Source organism: Raphanus sativus, chromosome 2 (genome assembly GCF_000801105.2).
Source record: "Raphanus sativus cultivar WK10039 chromosome 2, ASM80110v3, whole genome shotgun sequence".
Classification (NCBI taxonomy): Eukaryota; Viridiplantae; Streptophyta; class Magnoliopsida; order Brassicales; family Brassicaceae; genus Raphanus; species Raphanus sativus.
The window spans coordinates 14,326,742-14,340,779 of NC_079512.1; the positions used below are offsets into that span (position 1 = coordinate 14,326,742).

The following is a 14,038-nucleotide window of genomic DNA, read 5'->3' on the forward strand; positions in this document are numbered from 1 at the left end:
CCCGAACAAACTCCCGGTGTCCCTGACGTACAAACCATAAACGAACTCGCGGCCCTCAAGCAGTCGATCCTCGATAACAGTTCTCAGATTCATCAGGTGACGACGTCCGCCCCGCAAATCGAGCGCATCCTCGCCGAATCTCTCCGGACTCCTTTCATGCAGAAGATAACGAGACTTAGACTTCGAAAAGTGGACAAGCTCCGTTTGCCAACCTTCGACGGCCTCTCTGATTCTACAGTCCACGTCACGTCTTTCAACATTGCGATGCGGCGAGCGAACTTTTCCGACGAGCCATCTTCTGCTAGCTTTTCGTCGAAAGTTTCGAGGGGGCAGCTTTTGCTTGATTCCCCAGACTCCGGGAAAACTCCGTCGATAGCTTCCATGATCTTTCGACCGCCTTCCTAAAGAAGTACATCATGTTCACTCGCGAAGAAGCCACCGCGTCCGACCTGTGGAACATCACCCAAGCCAACGGCCAAAGCTTCAATGACTTCATGGAGAAGTTCAAATCCGTCGTCTCCAAGGTAGATTTCCCCAATAGCATCGCAGTTGAGTCTTTAAAGAATACCCTTCACGTGAAGTCGTTGTTTCAGTCTGATCTCTACCAAAATCCGACGCGATCCCTCGCAGATGCAATTGCACGATCGCATAACTTCATACGTATGGAAGAAGACACCGAAGACACCAGAGTGATACTCGGACGACAAAGCATTGCGAAGGACGCCGCAGCGAAGCAAAACTCGACCGAAGCAGCTGATAAACGACAAGAACCAAGGCAGCATTCATTCAGAGAGAAAAACAACCAAAACGTAACTTCAAGTATGTTGTCAACGAGGAAGATCTCCTAGCGTCCACAGTCGTCGTTCGGGAAAAGAGATGGAACATATACAATCAGTCAACCTTAGAGTACGACCAGAAACCCCAAACCTCTTCCGAGCCTTCAGGTCCGAACACCCCAACTTCCGGCAAGTACTGCATCTACCATAAGGTTGATGCGCACGATACGAACAAATGCAACATTCTCTACAAGCAGTTTCTATCGTCTGTTGCCAGCGGCAAACTGGAAATCGAACCTCCCTCTAATCCATAACCTAAGAGCAATAAAAGCTGGAGCAAAAACAAGGAAAAGAAGGGTCATAAATCCAAGGGAAAGGCTCCGCATGCCAACACAGAAGAGGCCGTGCTCAAGACAAAGATGATTCGTCAACTGACGAGGATCATCCAAGAATCGACGACGAGTTGAGGTTATCCTCTCACGAAGAAACGATTCCTCGGAGGACGAACAACCTGAGCCAACGCCTTTCCGAGGGAACGATCATATGTTCATCACAACAGAAGAACCCGATCTTTGAACGATATTAAAGTGCAAGGCTGCAACCGGGACAGCGTCCGGTCAGAGCGCCGCTCCGGATCTCGGAATCGCTGACAGTGCATCCAAAGCTAGAAAGGTCGAGGAAAAACAACCCCCCCCCTCGAGATTTTGATTTACGCAATAGCCTCAATTCTAAAATCGACGACCTCATGATACAGCTCAATCGTTCCAAGCACTCTGACTTACGACGACAGCTAGAGAGGACGAAGAAACGCCCCACTCCGGCCAAAAACGTTGCGGACAAACCCACCGACCTGCGAACACAGATCGAATCAAGACGCTTCGGTCGCCTTCCAAAGGTTAACGTGATCATGGGTGGATCCCTTTCCTGCGGCGAATCCGTCCGAGCAGTCAAGAATTATAGACGGCGACGAATCCGTCCGAGCAGTCAAGGATTATAGACGACAGGCCGTAACCTCGCACAAGTGGCCATCGCCAGTCGAGGACAACCATCAAATAACATTTTCGAGCACCAACACAAGCGGCGTCCACATGCCTCACAACGATCCACTCCTCATCGACGGTCTGAAGAAATGACTCGGCTTGAAAAAGGGTTGCTGGATCGACTAGTTGGATGGTTTCTTATGGTCCCACAGAATGACTCCCCGCGGAGCAACCAAAGCCACTCCTTTTTCGGTGGCTTATGGAGTCGAAGCAGTGCCACCCGTTGAGGTCATGTTACTAGCTTACGACGCTCCAAAACACCGGTGAACGATGTGCTCAATCGAGATATGTTGCTCGACGCTTTGGATAGCATCGAGGAGAAGCGCGGCCAAGCGGTACTCCGCATCCAGAACTACCAACATCAGATCGAGAGTTACTACAACAAGAAAGTAAAATCCCGACCTCTCAAACTAGGCGACCTTGTTCTACGCAAAGTGTTTGAAAATACTAAAGAGTGACAGGCCGGCAAACTAGGAGCCAATTGGGAGGGACTATACAAGATCACCCAAGTCATTAAACATGGCGTCTACTGACTCGAAACATCCACAAGAGAAGCGGTTCCGCGGGCTTCGAACTCCATGCACCTCCGACGTTTCCACTCCTAAAGAAAACAAATTCTTCCCCGAGTGAACGATCCGTGACCACGTCCCCCCCCCAAAAAAAAACCCGAGTAAATGCAATTCACAGTCACTTTTACTCGCACAAAAAATGAGTAATGCGCTTCCCCCAGCCACTTTTACTCGTGAAAACAAGAACTATGAATGGCTTGATCCTCCCCCTGAGGTGTGTAGGCAGCCTTGACCGGTCCAGCTGTAACCAAAAACAAAAACCTTCCCCTTGGGAAGAATGCTCTAGCGAGCGAACGAGCGCATTCCGCTCTAGCGATATCTACAGACGAGCTCGGTCCGCCTTCTCGGTCACGCGTACCGATACTCGTGCCCCACCATCGAATATGTCCTGATCACGAACCATAACTTAATTTCTCTTATGCTTGGACATTTTATAGAATAAGATCTATGAATATTGGAGCTTCACCCAAAACTATAATAGTAAACACGAACCATAACTTAAAAAAGTATATGTAATACCAAAAATTATATGAAATACCCAATATATCTAATATACACAAAAACATGTACTTTAGGTATCTGATTGAGTTTCGGGTAGGACTTGGATTGATCATAGACATGCGGATCCAAAATAAATCTAATATGTATGCCATCATGGACGCATACTCAAATTACACTTCTATTTTCAGGTTGATTTCGATTTGATTTTCTGGGTCCGGTAAAATGTCCAAGCATAAGAAAAATTACGTAAAAGTATATATATATATACAAAATATTAAATAAACTAATTCATAAATTATATAATTTTAAACAATTTTCTTTTTAATATAATATGACTTTGTAACATAATAATATACAATAATTTTAAAATATTAATTCACAAATTTTACTTACTATCCATAGAAAAACCTTCGCTTTAAAATCGCGGATCAAAATCTAGTTTTATTATTATTTAGGACCATTGATTGAATTTGATCTAGTGGCTAACAATCATTACTTTGTCTATCTCCATCTTTCTTTTTCATTGGTTGATCTTTTAAATAAAGAATAACAATTATTGACCATTAATCAAATGTAATCTAATGGTCAAGAATCTTCTCCTCCACACTCTTCTTCTACACCTCTATGTCTCTTTGTTCTTTCTTTCTTCTTCTATAATCTCTTTTTGTTCTCTCAGCAGATTGTATGAGGATCTGAAAGGTCAACAGTAAACTATTTGTTCTATCCTTTCTTCATTTTTCTTGTTCACATATCTGTCGATCTCTACTCACAGAATCGTTTTGTCTCTCACTCAGATTATTCTGCAGTAAGGTCTCCAAGAAGAATCTGAGATTGGATCACTTCGGAGGTAACGATTAAGAGAGCGTTAGGCTTGAGTATGATTAAAAGCATGGAATGTATATGATTAACGTCGTCGGTCTTCGTTGGGTTCGTACCTTTGGGTGTCGTCGGGAGAGTAGGGTTCGTGTTCAAATGTGTCATCGGAAGATTAGGGTTCGTGCTATTAAACGTTGTCGAGAGATCTGGTCCGTATTCAAGAGTATCGTCGATTTTTCTTTTCGCTATTGTGTTGTTTACAGTCGTGTGTTTATTGGAATTGTATTCCAGTATCAATCTTTATCTCCAACTTTTTAAATGGATTTTTACAAGCAAAAGGTTAAAGTGTTACTGGTTGTAGTTTGCTTCTATGTTTTTAACTTTTTGCTGTGGAAACAATTGTTTAGGTTCTGCAAATTGTCACAAACTCTTTGTAAAACCCTTTGCTCATTTTTCGAAATGATATTTACATAACATAAAAAGGAACATGTGGAAGCTCCCTTGGTCCAATGGTTTGACTAAGGGTTCATGTAATGCTTCTACATCCGGAGGTTTGGGGTTCAAACCCCAGAAAATACCAAATTATGCAGCTTATCGAGAAACGGTTACAGGAGATCTTCAGCTTGGTGTATGGCGTACCATCGAACATAGATCTCATAGGATGGTTCGGAGAGGTGCAGTCAGGCGTGTATTCTCACAAGATGGTAGAATTGTCGGCTGTATAATCGTCTTTGTAATATTCTCATCATTGTAATAGCATAATTCTCATCATTGTAATAGCATAGTTAATCGATAATAATCGATCCAGACGTCAAAAAAAAAAATCTGAGAAAAGAAAATGTAAAGAGAATGGAAAGATGGAAAACAACTGTCAAACAATGTTAGAACCGTTGACTTAGATTGGAAACTCTGACAAAGCAGGCGACACTTCATCATATAGTTTGTAAGACTTTGGTTGGACCACACATTCTCAATTATATAGTGGAATATTGCCCTCGCCATATTACAAAAATTTCCTTGTCCCCCTTCATTTGCATTTGTACTCGAATATTTTATATCAATCATATTTATTTTTAGCATTATTTAATCTCACACTATGTGATCTGTGTATAAAATAATAAAACAAACCAATTTTTTTTGTAACAACGGTAAATAAGTCGTTTTTATGTTTGATAAAAAAGTCGTTTTTATGGAGAAGTTTTTCTACATTTTGTAACTATACAAATAGGTGGCAAAACAAAATATATATTTTTAAACAAAATATTTTTTCTCTAATTGAAAAAAAAAACAATCTTGCTTTTTAGTTTGATTTTACATTTGCTGGTTGATATGATTAAATTTAATCGACGGAATCTTATTTTGTAAATTTAGTTACAAAAAAGTTACAAAAAAGAAATTAGTTACACTTACACATCCCATTTCCTCAGATCAGTTACTCTCTGTTTTATAATTGTCCATCGTACTTTTAAAGGTATCACGAAGAGTTTGAACAAAAAATAAAACCTTTTTATAAAATATTTATTTTTGAAATGGATTATGTATTTACACTTGGTATGGGCACAGAAAAGTACTTATATCTAGTATAAACTTTCTTTTTGGGAAAATATTTAGTATATAAAAAAATATTTAGTATATACTTTTTTTTGTGCACATCAAATTTTTTTTTTGGGATCAAATTGTGCACAGCAAATATCTAGTAATATATACCTATGGATCACAATTCACAAAGCTTCTCTCTCTCTCTCTCTCTCTCTCTCTCTCTCTCTCTCTCTCTCTCTCTCTCTCTCTCTCTCTCTCAGCCAAGAACATGAAGCACACCCTGTGCCTCACACTGTGTGTTCTCTTCTTCATCTTACTACTTTCTTCCACAAGTTCGTCAATAACTTTGAACACACCTATTATCAAATAATAGATATATAATCTTCATCAACGCTAAATCTTATTCTTTTATTTAGGACAAGAGGATCCAGAGCTGAATCCATTAGTTTCAGCTATACCAGTAGAACACGACCCGGTTGAAGTAAGTATATCTATTTTTTTCCCCATATCTTCATTTTGTTATCGATTACAATACAATATCATAGCCGTAGCCGTTCTCCCTTTTTTTGTAAGGACTCCCCATATCAACCTTATAGAAACTATATTTTCCTTCTTTCTATTTTGCTACACCTTATAAAAACCACCTAAACTACCCTAAAATATTTACAACTATTTTCAGATGCATGCCAAGAAAACGTTTGCAGTTTTTAAAAAGATATTGCCTATATTTTACATTACATATATTGATATTACCAATCCCAGCCTCGAGAGATTAGTCGGGCCTAACCCCATATCACCTCCCATAATAAAAAAATTCAAAATTAGGATTCAAAATGAAATTTATATTTAATATCTGCATGTGATTTAATTCTTTTATTTTTTATGCTTCACAAAAGAAAAAAAAAGAGAGAAAATATGTGGTGTATTATTTTCTCCTAGTTATAATAAACAAGATACGATAATTTAAAATAATAGAGTTATCGAACATATATAATTTAAAGTAAATTGTAGATTATATGAAGCCTGCGATGATATATATGATTAATCCGTTAGTTTTGTTTTCTAATAATAGAAATTGATGGGGATGGAATATTGCGGAGATGGAGACGAAGAATGCCGGAGGAGAAGGATGATAACGGAAGCTCACTTAGACTACATTTACACACAGCACCATAAGCATTAACATCTTTTAATATTATAATTTGCCTGTAAGGTTTACTTAGATATGTATAATGTATTGAATACGATGAGTCCTATGTGACAAAAACAGTTATGAGGAAATTTCCTAGCGAACTATTTGCAGGTTTAAAAGTATATAATGATCTGTTGTAATGTTCCAAATCTAGTTAAGAGAGTGCAAATATTATCTAATAACCCATTGATTAAAGCTTAAATCAAATGCAATGAAAAATGTAAAAGGTAAACAGCCTTTCGTAGAACAAATATACTTGCGACATAGGACACTCGTTCATATGATAAGTATGGTTCAATCTGCAACCACAACTATGGAGTGAAAGACACGAAAAAACCCGGAAGAAAAAAAAAACTCAACGTCGAACTGTGTCTGTCATAATATAATGTGTGATATGGATTTATGAGACAAGCTTGGAACATTTCTACGGAAACCTTCCGTGATTCGTTGAACGAGTTCTCCTGAACTCAGGCATAGATATATTAGTATTACTATTACCGTTTGAAGGCTTGTCGTCCAGTTTATTCAAGCCTGAGGTGTCCTCGTGAGCATAGATCGTCCTGCATGGTATAACGAAACGAAGTCAACAGTTGTTGTGATTGTACGTAATGAAAAGATCTTGTGGAGTTTTATAGTAACCTTTGTTTGTGGTTCTTGGAGTTTCTGGTGAAGTTTCTATGTAAGTTGTTCAATCTCAAAGGTGGTTCAACGCGTACATGCTCGTTGTCCGTCTCTGAGGAATCACTCTTGAGTGTTGTTGACTCTGATTTGTCACCGGTACAGAGATCAGAGAACAAGCTGATGCCAACGTCAAAATTTTGGAATCTTGAGTGCATCACATTGCGGTTGTTCCCCTTTTGGGTCTGATAACTTCCAGTCGTTACATGAGAATCTGCCTCAGAACGTAAACTGATCCCAACATCAAGTTTCTGAAACCTAGCTGGCAATGGCTGCTTACCCTTGGCTTTAATGCTCTCTGCTTTGGTCTTCTTAGCACCACCTTGACGTATGTTTAGTGCATGCCTCATATGTTGCTCATCAATCTCAGGGAAGAGTTTTCTAGCGCTTAACTTTTGATGACTGTGTATCTCTGATGTGTTATCTATACGAACCCTGTTTTCTCCTGATGGGTTTAATGGAACAGTTGCAAAGGATTTGGCTACCGGTACTCTAGCTGGAAAAGGTGTTCTTGAAACCGGAAGGTTCTGAGTAACCTCTGGCTTGTTCCTACTTTTGATGGAAGATCCTCTATCTGTAGATAATGACCTCCTACTCGTAGGAGATGGTGATCTCGGATCTAACCTCTCTTCTGCTAAATTTGGCATCTTTGGGCTTGCTTCTCTGTTTCTTATTGCCGATGTAAACCCTGCCTTTCTCTGCTTGCCAGTTGAGCAACTTCTTGTCTGTATATCAAAGTTCACCGAACTGATTAGATCAGTCTCTTTAACCAACTTTAAAACATCTCCATCCCCACTCTATAGTTTATTCTATTTATAAAGTAAATGGAGTGGAAAATTGAGTAGTGGAAAATAAATGCTTTTATTTTTTGTTCACTACTCCATTTCTCACTCCATTTACTCTATAAACGGAATAAATTATGGAGTGAGGATGGAGATACCCTAACAAATCAGTCTGAGTGAGAGTTTTACCTCGTAGTTTCTCATACTTTCATTTGGCTGTTGACTTGCTTCAGCCTTTGTTCTTGGGATATAAAAAGGAGAAACTGCTCTTGCTTTCTGACATTCAGTTGTGGCCCGGATGCTACCGGCTCGCACTTGTTCAAGCTCTGCTTCTTTCTTCTCCAGTGCTGATTTGAGGCTTGATATCTACAAATGTGTAAAGAAAGAGTGTTTTAAAACATATAAAGTTACTATAAGTGCAACGAGAATGAACCAGGTGCTATCGAGACCTCATCTTTAAGATCACGAATTTCGCCAGTTTCCTTGTTTGAACGAGCTGCTCCAAGTTCAATGGACGCAACCCTTTGAGCAAACTTAAGGGTGCTTATAGTCTCTCCTACCGCGTCAACTTCAGGGTTAATATGCACAAACATTAAAGTTTTGGCTTGCCCACCTGCACGTAAAGTTCGTAATATATAACATGAGAAATGAAACTACAAAATGAAGAAAACAGTCTCTTGTATTATAAGTGTTTTTACCTAAGGAATCCTGTAGAACTTGTGTAAGCTTGCTGTTTCTGTAGGGAACGTGTGAACTCTTTTGTGCAAGTGCTGAAATGACATCTCCCAGTGCAGACAACGATTTGTTTATGTGTTGAGCTTCTTTGAGTCTCTCTCCCACAGCTTCTGACTTCTCTACTCTTTCACTTCCAGCCAAATCCACTAGATGAAGGCACCCTCTTAAAATGGATCCTGTGGTTAACTCTTTTCCTTGGACGTGAACGGTCAAGACACTGCAGCGGGATTTATACACCAGTTCAACGACCGTTACCATGATCATAGGAAAAAGTTCAGAGTTCGATACCTGTGAGAACGGCTGCTTCTCTCATTAAGAGCAGTGGCGCCCACTGCACGGTTCTTTTGGCCAATCCTCATCAAATCAAGAACATCTCGAGTACTAGAAACCGGAACCAGGCTTGCGTCAGGTACATTAAGTCCATTGAGTTGAGAGTTATTGCGTATGTCTAACGTGAGAAACTAGTTAAGAAAAAACAAAAAAAAAACTCGTAGAGAGTCTGTTAGACAATTCAACAGAACTCTTCATTTTTGAACTATATGAAAGGATATCTTCTGGAAGAACCATCACTGACTAGTAGATCTCTGACTTGTTCATTGTATATTTCAATCATTTGTACTCCAATTTCATAAGCCATCACATGTGTTCTTGCATTTGAAAGCTGGAAAAGATCACGTAGAGCTCTGTAGTTCACGCCCCAAGTTGTCTCAGTCATCAGATCTGGCCCACTCTGCAAGGGACGATAGCGAAAATGTAGATAAGACATCCCTGACAATGTATGGGCCAGCAGAAAAAAAATAAGAAGAGATGATACCATTGTATATGTTTTCCCTGAACCAGTTTGTCCATACGCGAAGATGCAAACATTGAATCCATCAAGGACAGACCTTATTACCGGTTGAGTGTCAATGTATATTTGCTCTGGAAAGTAAACAACGATTGATCAGTATGATAGACAAGAAAGCATCATGAAAATAGTATACCTTGTGAGACGTTCTGTCCAAAAACTTTGTTGAAGGCAAATATTTTCCTTGCATCTTTTTCCTGCTTAAAAGGATTGACAATCATAATATTGCCATTTTCTCCAATATAATCCACGGTTGATTGCATATCTTTTGTTCCTTGTAAGAAAGGTCTGACTCTGCAGTAGACTCTTATGGTGCCTATAGCACAGCGATAACACAACTCAGAACACACTAAAAAGAAAAAAAAAAGAGAAAACAAATGAAACGCAAGGGATGTAATAGGTGGTGGTGATACCTTTAAGATCTTGGACCTCATTGTAAAGTAAGCGGTTTTCCTCCAGAACCTTGTGGTAAGAAGAAGATGTAACTTCCATGGCCTTAACGTGATGGACTGCCATAGAGTGTGATAAAGATTCTACTACGTGATCATAAATTACTGAGAAGATGAAATTTGGGTAAAGAGTAAATATATATATGTAACCTATCCTTTGAAGTTCTTCATGCCATTCTGACTGCATTTGTTCAACTTGGCATCTTGTTTCCATGTAATTTGATTTTACATGCTACATGAGTCAGTGGGATTAAAAAAATTATTACATCCCGAAAAACATGAATGCAAACAAAGATATGAGATTTCCGTTGGTCTTTACATCACTAGAAAATTAAAAATCATTACCTCCAGCTCTTTCTGTTGAAGACCAATAGCTTCTGCATGAATAGGAGAAAACTCTGGGACGCTTGATCCGATAATCTCAGGCTTTCCACCACACTTACAAAACTTTGAAAACTCCTTTGACACCAAATATTTTCTGTGCCGAAAATATGTGAAGACTGCTTCTAAAAACTCTGTTCTTGATAGATTTCGGTTGTCACATTTCAATATCTTCCTTAGAAACGAACCCAGCTGCAAAGTAAAGATGCCAGAAACTAACTATGAACCCTGTAGAAATGTGTCAACATTAAAAAAATAATTATAATCTGATGCAGACCTTAGTCGCTTGAGAAACAAGTATTGCAGAGAAATCCTTGACTACCCTGTTGAGCAAGGTATCGATCACCTAACAAAAGGAAACCAAAAAAAATCTAAGAAATTGAAATAAATAGCATATTTTAAAAATCTTGATAAAACGTCATATACCATTTCATTTAAAGGTAGATCGTTGATCCCATCACTCTCCTTGAGGTAAGCATTTAGAAGCTGATGCGCGAAATGATCGAAAAGAAAGGCTAGGGAGACTGCTGTTTCAGATTCCTCAGTTGCAATCTCGTTAGAGAGGTGAAGAAAATCAAGAAGCTGGTCATACTGAGAAGACTCGGATTCGTCCAAAGACACAGACTCATCGGTGTTGCTTTCGCTACGAAGACACAAACTCGTCGAAGAGACTTTTGGATGTAAAGAGACTATCCTCACAGTCCCTCCATACCTCCACACTCCAACTCCACCTGCTTGTTTCCACTCGTAAAACCCTTTTAAGCACAAAATGCAATCTACTACTTTGTTCGATGAACCTCCCTGCAGCAACAATAACCAACAAAAGAAAAAAAAAAGCATTTTATATCATAAAACATGTTACAAAATGGACGAGTCCCAAAAGAAACACTCAACCTTTTCAAGATCAGAAGCTCCAAATGTCAAAAGTTGCATATCTTCTACAGCTTTAAGAAAGTTCCTCATGTTCTCAAAATATTGTATTGCCGATTGAGCCGCTCCTTCCGCATACTGAATCGCCAATGTGACAGGATTTTCCACCACCTAAAAGCTCGACAATTAAAATCACGAGAAAGTCAGAAATTAATCTAATGTGTTTGAAGATAGCAATCCTTGATCGTTGCATTTTGGTATTGGACCTTGAGAACCGAACCGGGGTTGACTTTGTTGAGTACGTTGCATAGAATGAGGCCATTGCGGAGGGAGAGGCTGAACTCTTCCTCCGACGGTTTTTCCGGCAGTGTCGCCGCCGCGCCTTGGTCCATCTGTCGCAGCCATTCCACCGCTTCGTACCTTCTCTTAGCTTTTGGAATGTGACCATTCAAGATACCAAATACATTTTTATTATTCTTTTTTTTTTTAAAAAAAATGGCCAACATATTAATAGGCCAATATTTTGGTTAAGTATCTTATTAGGCCGGGTGGTTAAAGGCCTCTATGTCATGAACTCAATATACCAAAATATCATTCTTGTTTCTAAATGATAAAGGATAATATACCTAAAACAAATTTTTGCTTGGAGCTTTTAAATTCAAATGGTTGACTCGGAATTGATATGTAGAGTCGACGAAGAAAACAACTATAAAGAAGAATAATGATTTGGAAAATTATAACTTTTTTTTGTAGAAATGTATGATCAGAATAGTATATCCATGGTAATTAGTTATAACGTGTTGCATTACGTATATGTCTATCAATCTACCAAACATAAAGTAATAATTAAAAGCTTGTGGTGGGTGACCCTCTAATGAAAGCCATTTCATAAAGCATTTTCTAAAACGACTTTCTCTAATTCAAACCCAACGTAATTTTTTTGAATCTCAAAGCAAATTACACATGGTCCATCTGCAACTTTTTTCTTTATCTGATTTATCTTCATATTTATAATCAAAATAGTTTATACAAAAACAATGATGAGACAGACCTGTTTCTTCAGCTTTTCGTTGAGCAAGCTCATAATCTCCATTGCTTGTGGACACCAAACCCTTTAATCCTCTCGATAATTCTTGTGGCATTTTGTTTTCTTTCCTTCTTAATAAGTTTTCTGCTGGTTTAAGTCCTCCCAAAGATAGTATTCTGAAATTTATTTTTTAAAAGTATACGTATTTATTAAAATGAGCCATAAATAAATAAAGGAAATGCTTCTTAAATCAATTTTTTTTGTTGACAAAAAAAAAACAATGAAAGGATTTTGCAAAGATTTCTAACTCCTGTAGACAAACATTTTGCAAAAAGACCACGCTGTAATTAAAACAAAATAATTAAACATCTAACAAAAATCTATAGAAGAAGTATAGATCTATTTATCTAATTTGGCTAACTAATAATACTTCAAAAAGGAATAATTCGCCTATCAATTGAGTATCTCTATTAAGCAGAACTGGATGAAATATATATGTTATAAAGCTGCGGAGGATTGTAATAGCTTTAGAAGTAGAACTAGAGAGAATTTTAAGAAGCTGACCTAGAAAATGCAGAACATGAAGGGACAAGTTAATCCTCGGACGATGTTGTTCATCGATCACACGATTATTCGAACCTAGACGAACTTACATGGAAAAGGAGATGATGAGCTTTTAGGTGTCGTAACTTCGAAGATGAGACACATCAGAGAGAGAAAACTAGAGAAAAATTAAAGACTGAGAGAGAATGGATTTGTCTAGAGAAATATCAAGAGTTGAATTCTACCTTTTGCACTTTTGTTTTCCTCTTATATAACGGGTAGAAGATGGAGAAAGCGAGACGTGTATAGAGAAAATCAAGTGTTGGTTGGTTCACTATCTTTTGCTTTTATTTGTTATATTTCTTTTTTTTGTCAACTATAATTATATTTCTTTATTAACGTCAAGTTTTATATTTTTTCTTTCTCTCAACTGATTAATATTAGAAACTGGTTAAAATACCCAAACATATTGAAATCTCCAAAAACACAACCCTAAAAAGAGAAATTACGACCCAACCAACAAATGCACCTATAAGTCTTTTTTTTTTTTTGACAACATTTAACTACTCTATATAGATTCCACCGGATTGGAGAGCCAAGCCGGAGGTATCGAATCAACATATAACATAGCTGATGGTGAAGTCCTTGCTCCATGAGCAAGCTTGTCCGCCATTGTGTTTTGCGCCTTTGGAATATGTCGAATCTTGAAATTAGGGAAGAAAGTCTTACTTTGGCGAAATTCCTCCATATGCGTAGTAAATGCTGGCCATTCTTCGGGTGAGGACACCATCGTCACCAATTGAGAACAATCCGTAGCAAAAACCACATCTGAGAACTGCAGGGTCTTCATGCACTCCATTGCCCAAATCAGCGCTTCACATTCTGCATGTAAAGGAGATAGGCTACGTCGGAGATTCATTGCCCCCATCATCTTGTCCTCTGAATCTATCTTTCGGCAATACCACCCCTGTCCAGTAAAGATATCTTGTTCCTTCCAAGATCCATCAACAAAACATACTCTGGTTGTGCCCAAAGTTTGTCAATCGTTGGTAGGCTGAACATTTCTGTGGGTCTTTGGTATCAATAATTGTGCCTCCGTCCATAGCGTTTCCTCGAGATCCACTATCCTCAGTATCTCCTGGGGATTCCCATTCTTATTTGTGTAGATATTACTATTCCTATTCTTCCAAATATACCACATAATCTAAGGAAAATAATTTGAGTCCACTTCCTTCGGTAGCCTCCAGAATAAATAGTCCAAACTAGTGAAAACTGATGTGGACGGAAAAATTC

General features: G+C 38.5%; 2 protein-coding genes across 2 annotated transcripts; one reads left to right on the plus strand and one right to left on the minus strand.

Annotated features, from left to right (window-relative positions):
• The first annotated feature begins 5,474 nt into the window (after nucleotides 1–5,474).
• Nucleotides 5,475–6,621, plus strand: LOC108843030 (putative phytosulfokines 6). Its single transcript, XM_056999777.1, is given in 2 exon segments — nucleotides 5,475–5,722; nucleotides 6,314–6,621. Coding segments are annotated over 2 exon segments (324 nt in total). The 5' UTR covers nucleotides 5,475–5,509; the 3' UTR covers nucleotides 6,425–6,621.
• A 31-nt stretch (nucleotides 6,622–6,652) lies between these two features.
• Nucleotides 6,653–13,104, minus strand: LOC108843029 (kinesin-like protein KIN-14F). Its single transcript, XM_018616110.2, has 19 exons — nucleotides 12,991–13,104; nucleotides 12,767–12,850; nucleotides 12,227–12,378; nucleotides 11,442–11,605; nucleotides 11,200–11,346; nucleotides 10,732–11,106; nucleotides 10,583–10,651; nucleotides 10,270–10,497; nucleotides 10,075–10,156; nucleotides 9,889–9,984; nucleotides 9,612–9,791; nucleotides 9,443–9,549; nucleotides 9,180–9,358; nucleotides 8,917–9,081; nucleotides 8,592–8,845; nucleotides 8,343–8,506; nucleotides 8,083–8,259; nucleotides 7,073–7,836; nucleotides 6,653–6,993 (listed from the first exon to the last, which is right to left on the minus strand). Exons 3-19 carry the CDS (start codon nucleotides 12,315–12,317, stop codon nucleotides 6,858–6,860), a joined length of 3,378 nt encoding a protein of 1,125 aa, XP_018471612.2. The 5' UTR covers nucleotides 12,318–12,378; nucleotides 12,767–12,850; nucleotides 12,991–13,104; the 3' UTR covers nucleotides 6,653–6,857.
• Between the last annotated feature and the right edge of the window lie 934 nt (nucleotides 13,105–14,038).

What these genes read in the sequence shown, in the direction of transcription:
- LOC108843029 (XM_018616110.2), bottom strand. Translation starts at nt 12,317, where the DNA reads ATGCCACAAGAATTATCGAGAGGATTAAAGGGTTTGGTGTCCACAAGC. An exon ending in ACCCCGGTTCGGTTCTCAAG is followed by an intron (nt 11,347 to 11,441) that starts GTCCAATACCAA and finishes TCGAGCTTTTAG; the next exon opens with GTGGTGGAAAATCCTGTCAC. An exon ending in AGTTCTACAGGATTCCTTAG is followed by an intron (nt 8,507 to 8,591) that starts GTAAAAACACTT and finishes CTTTACGTGCAG; the next exon opens with GTGGGCAAGCCAAAACTTTA.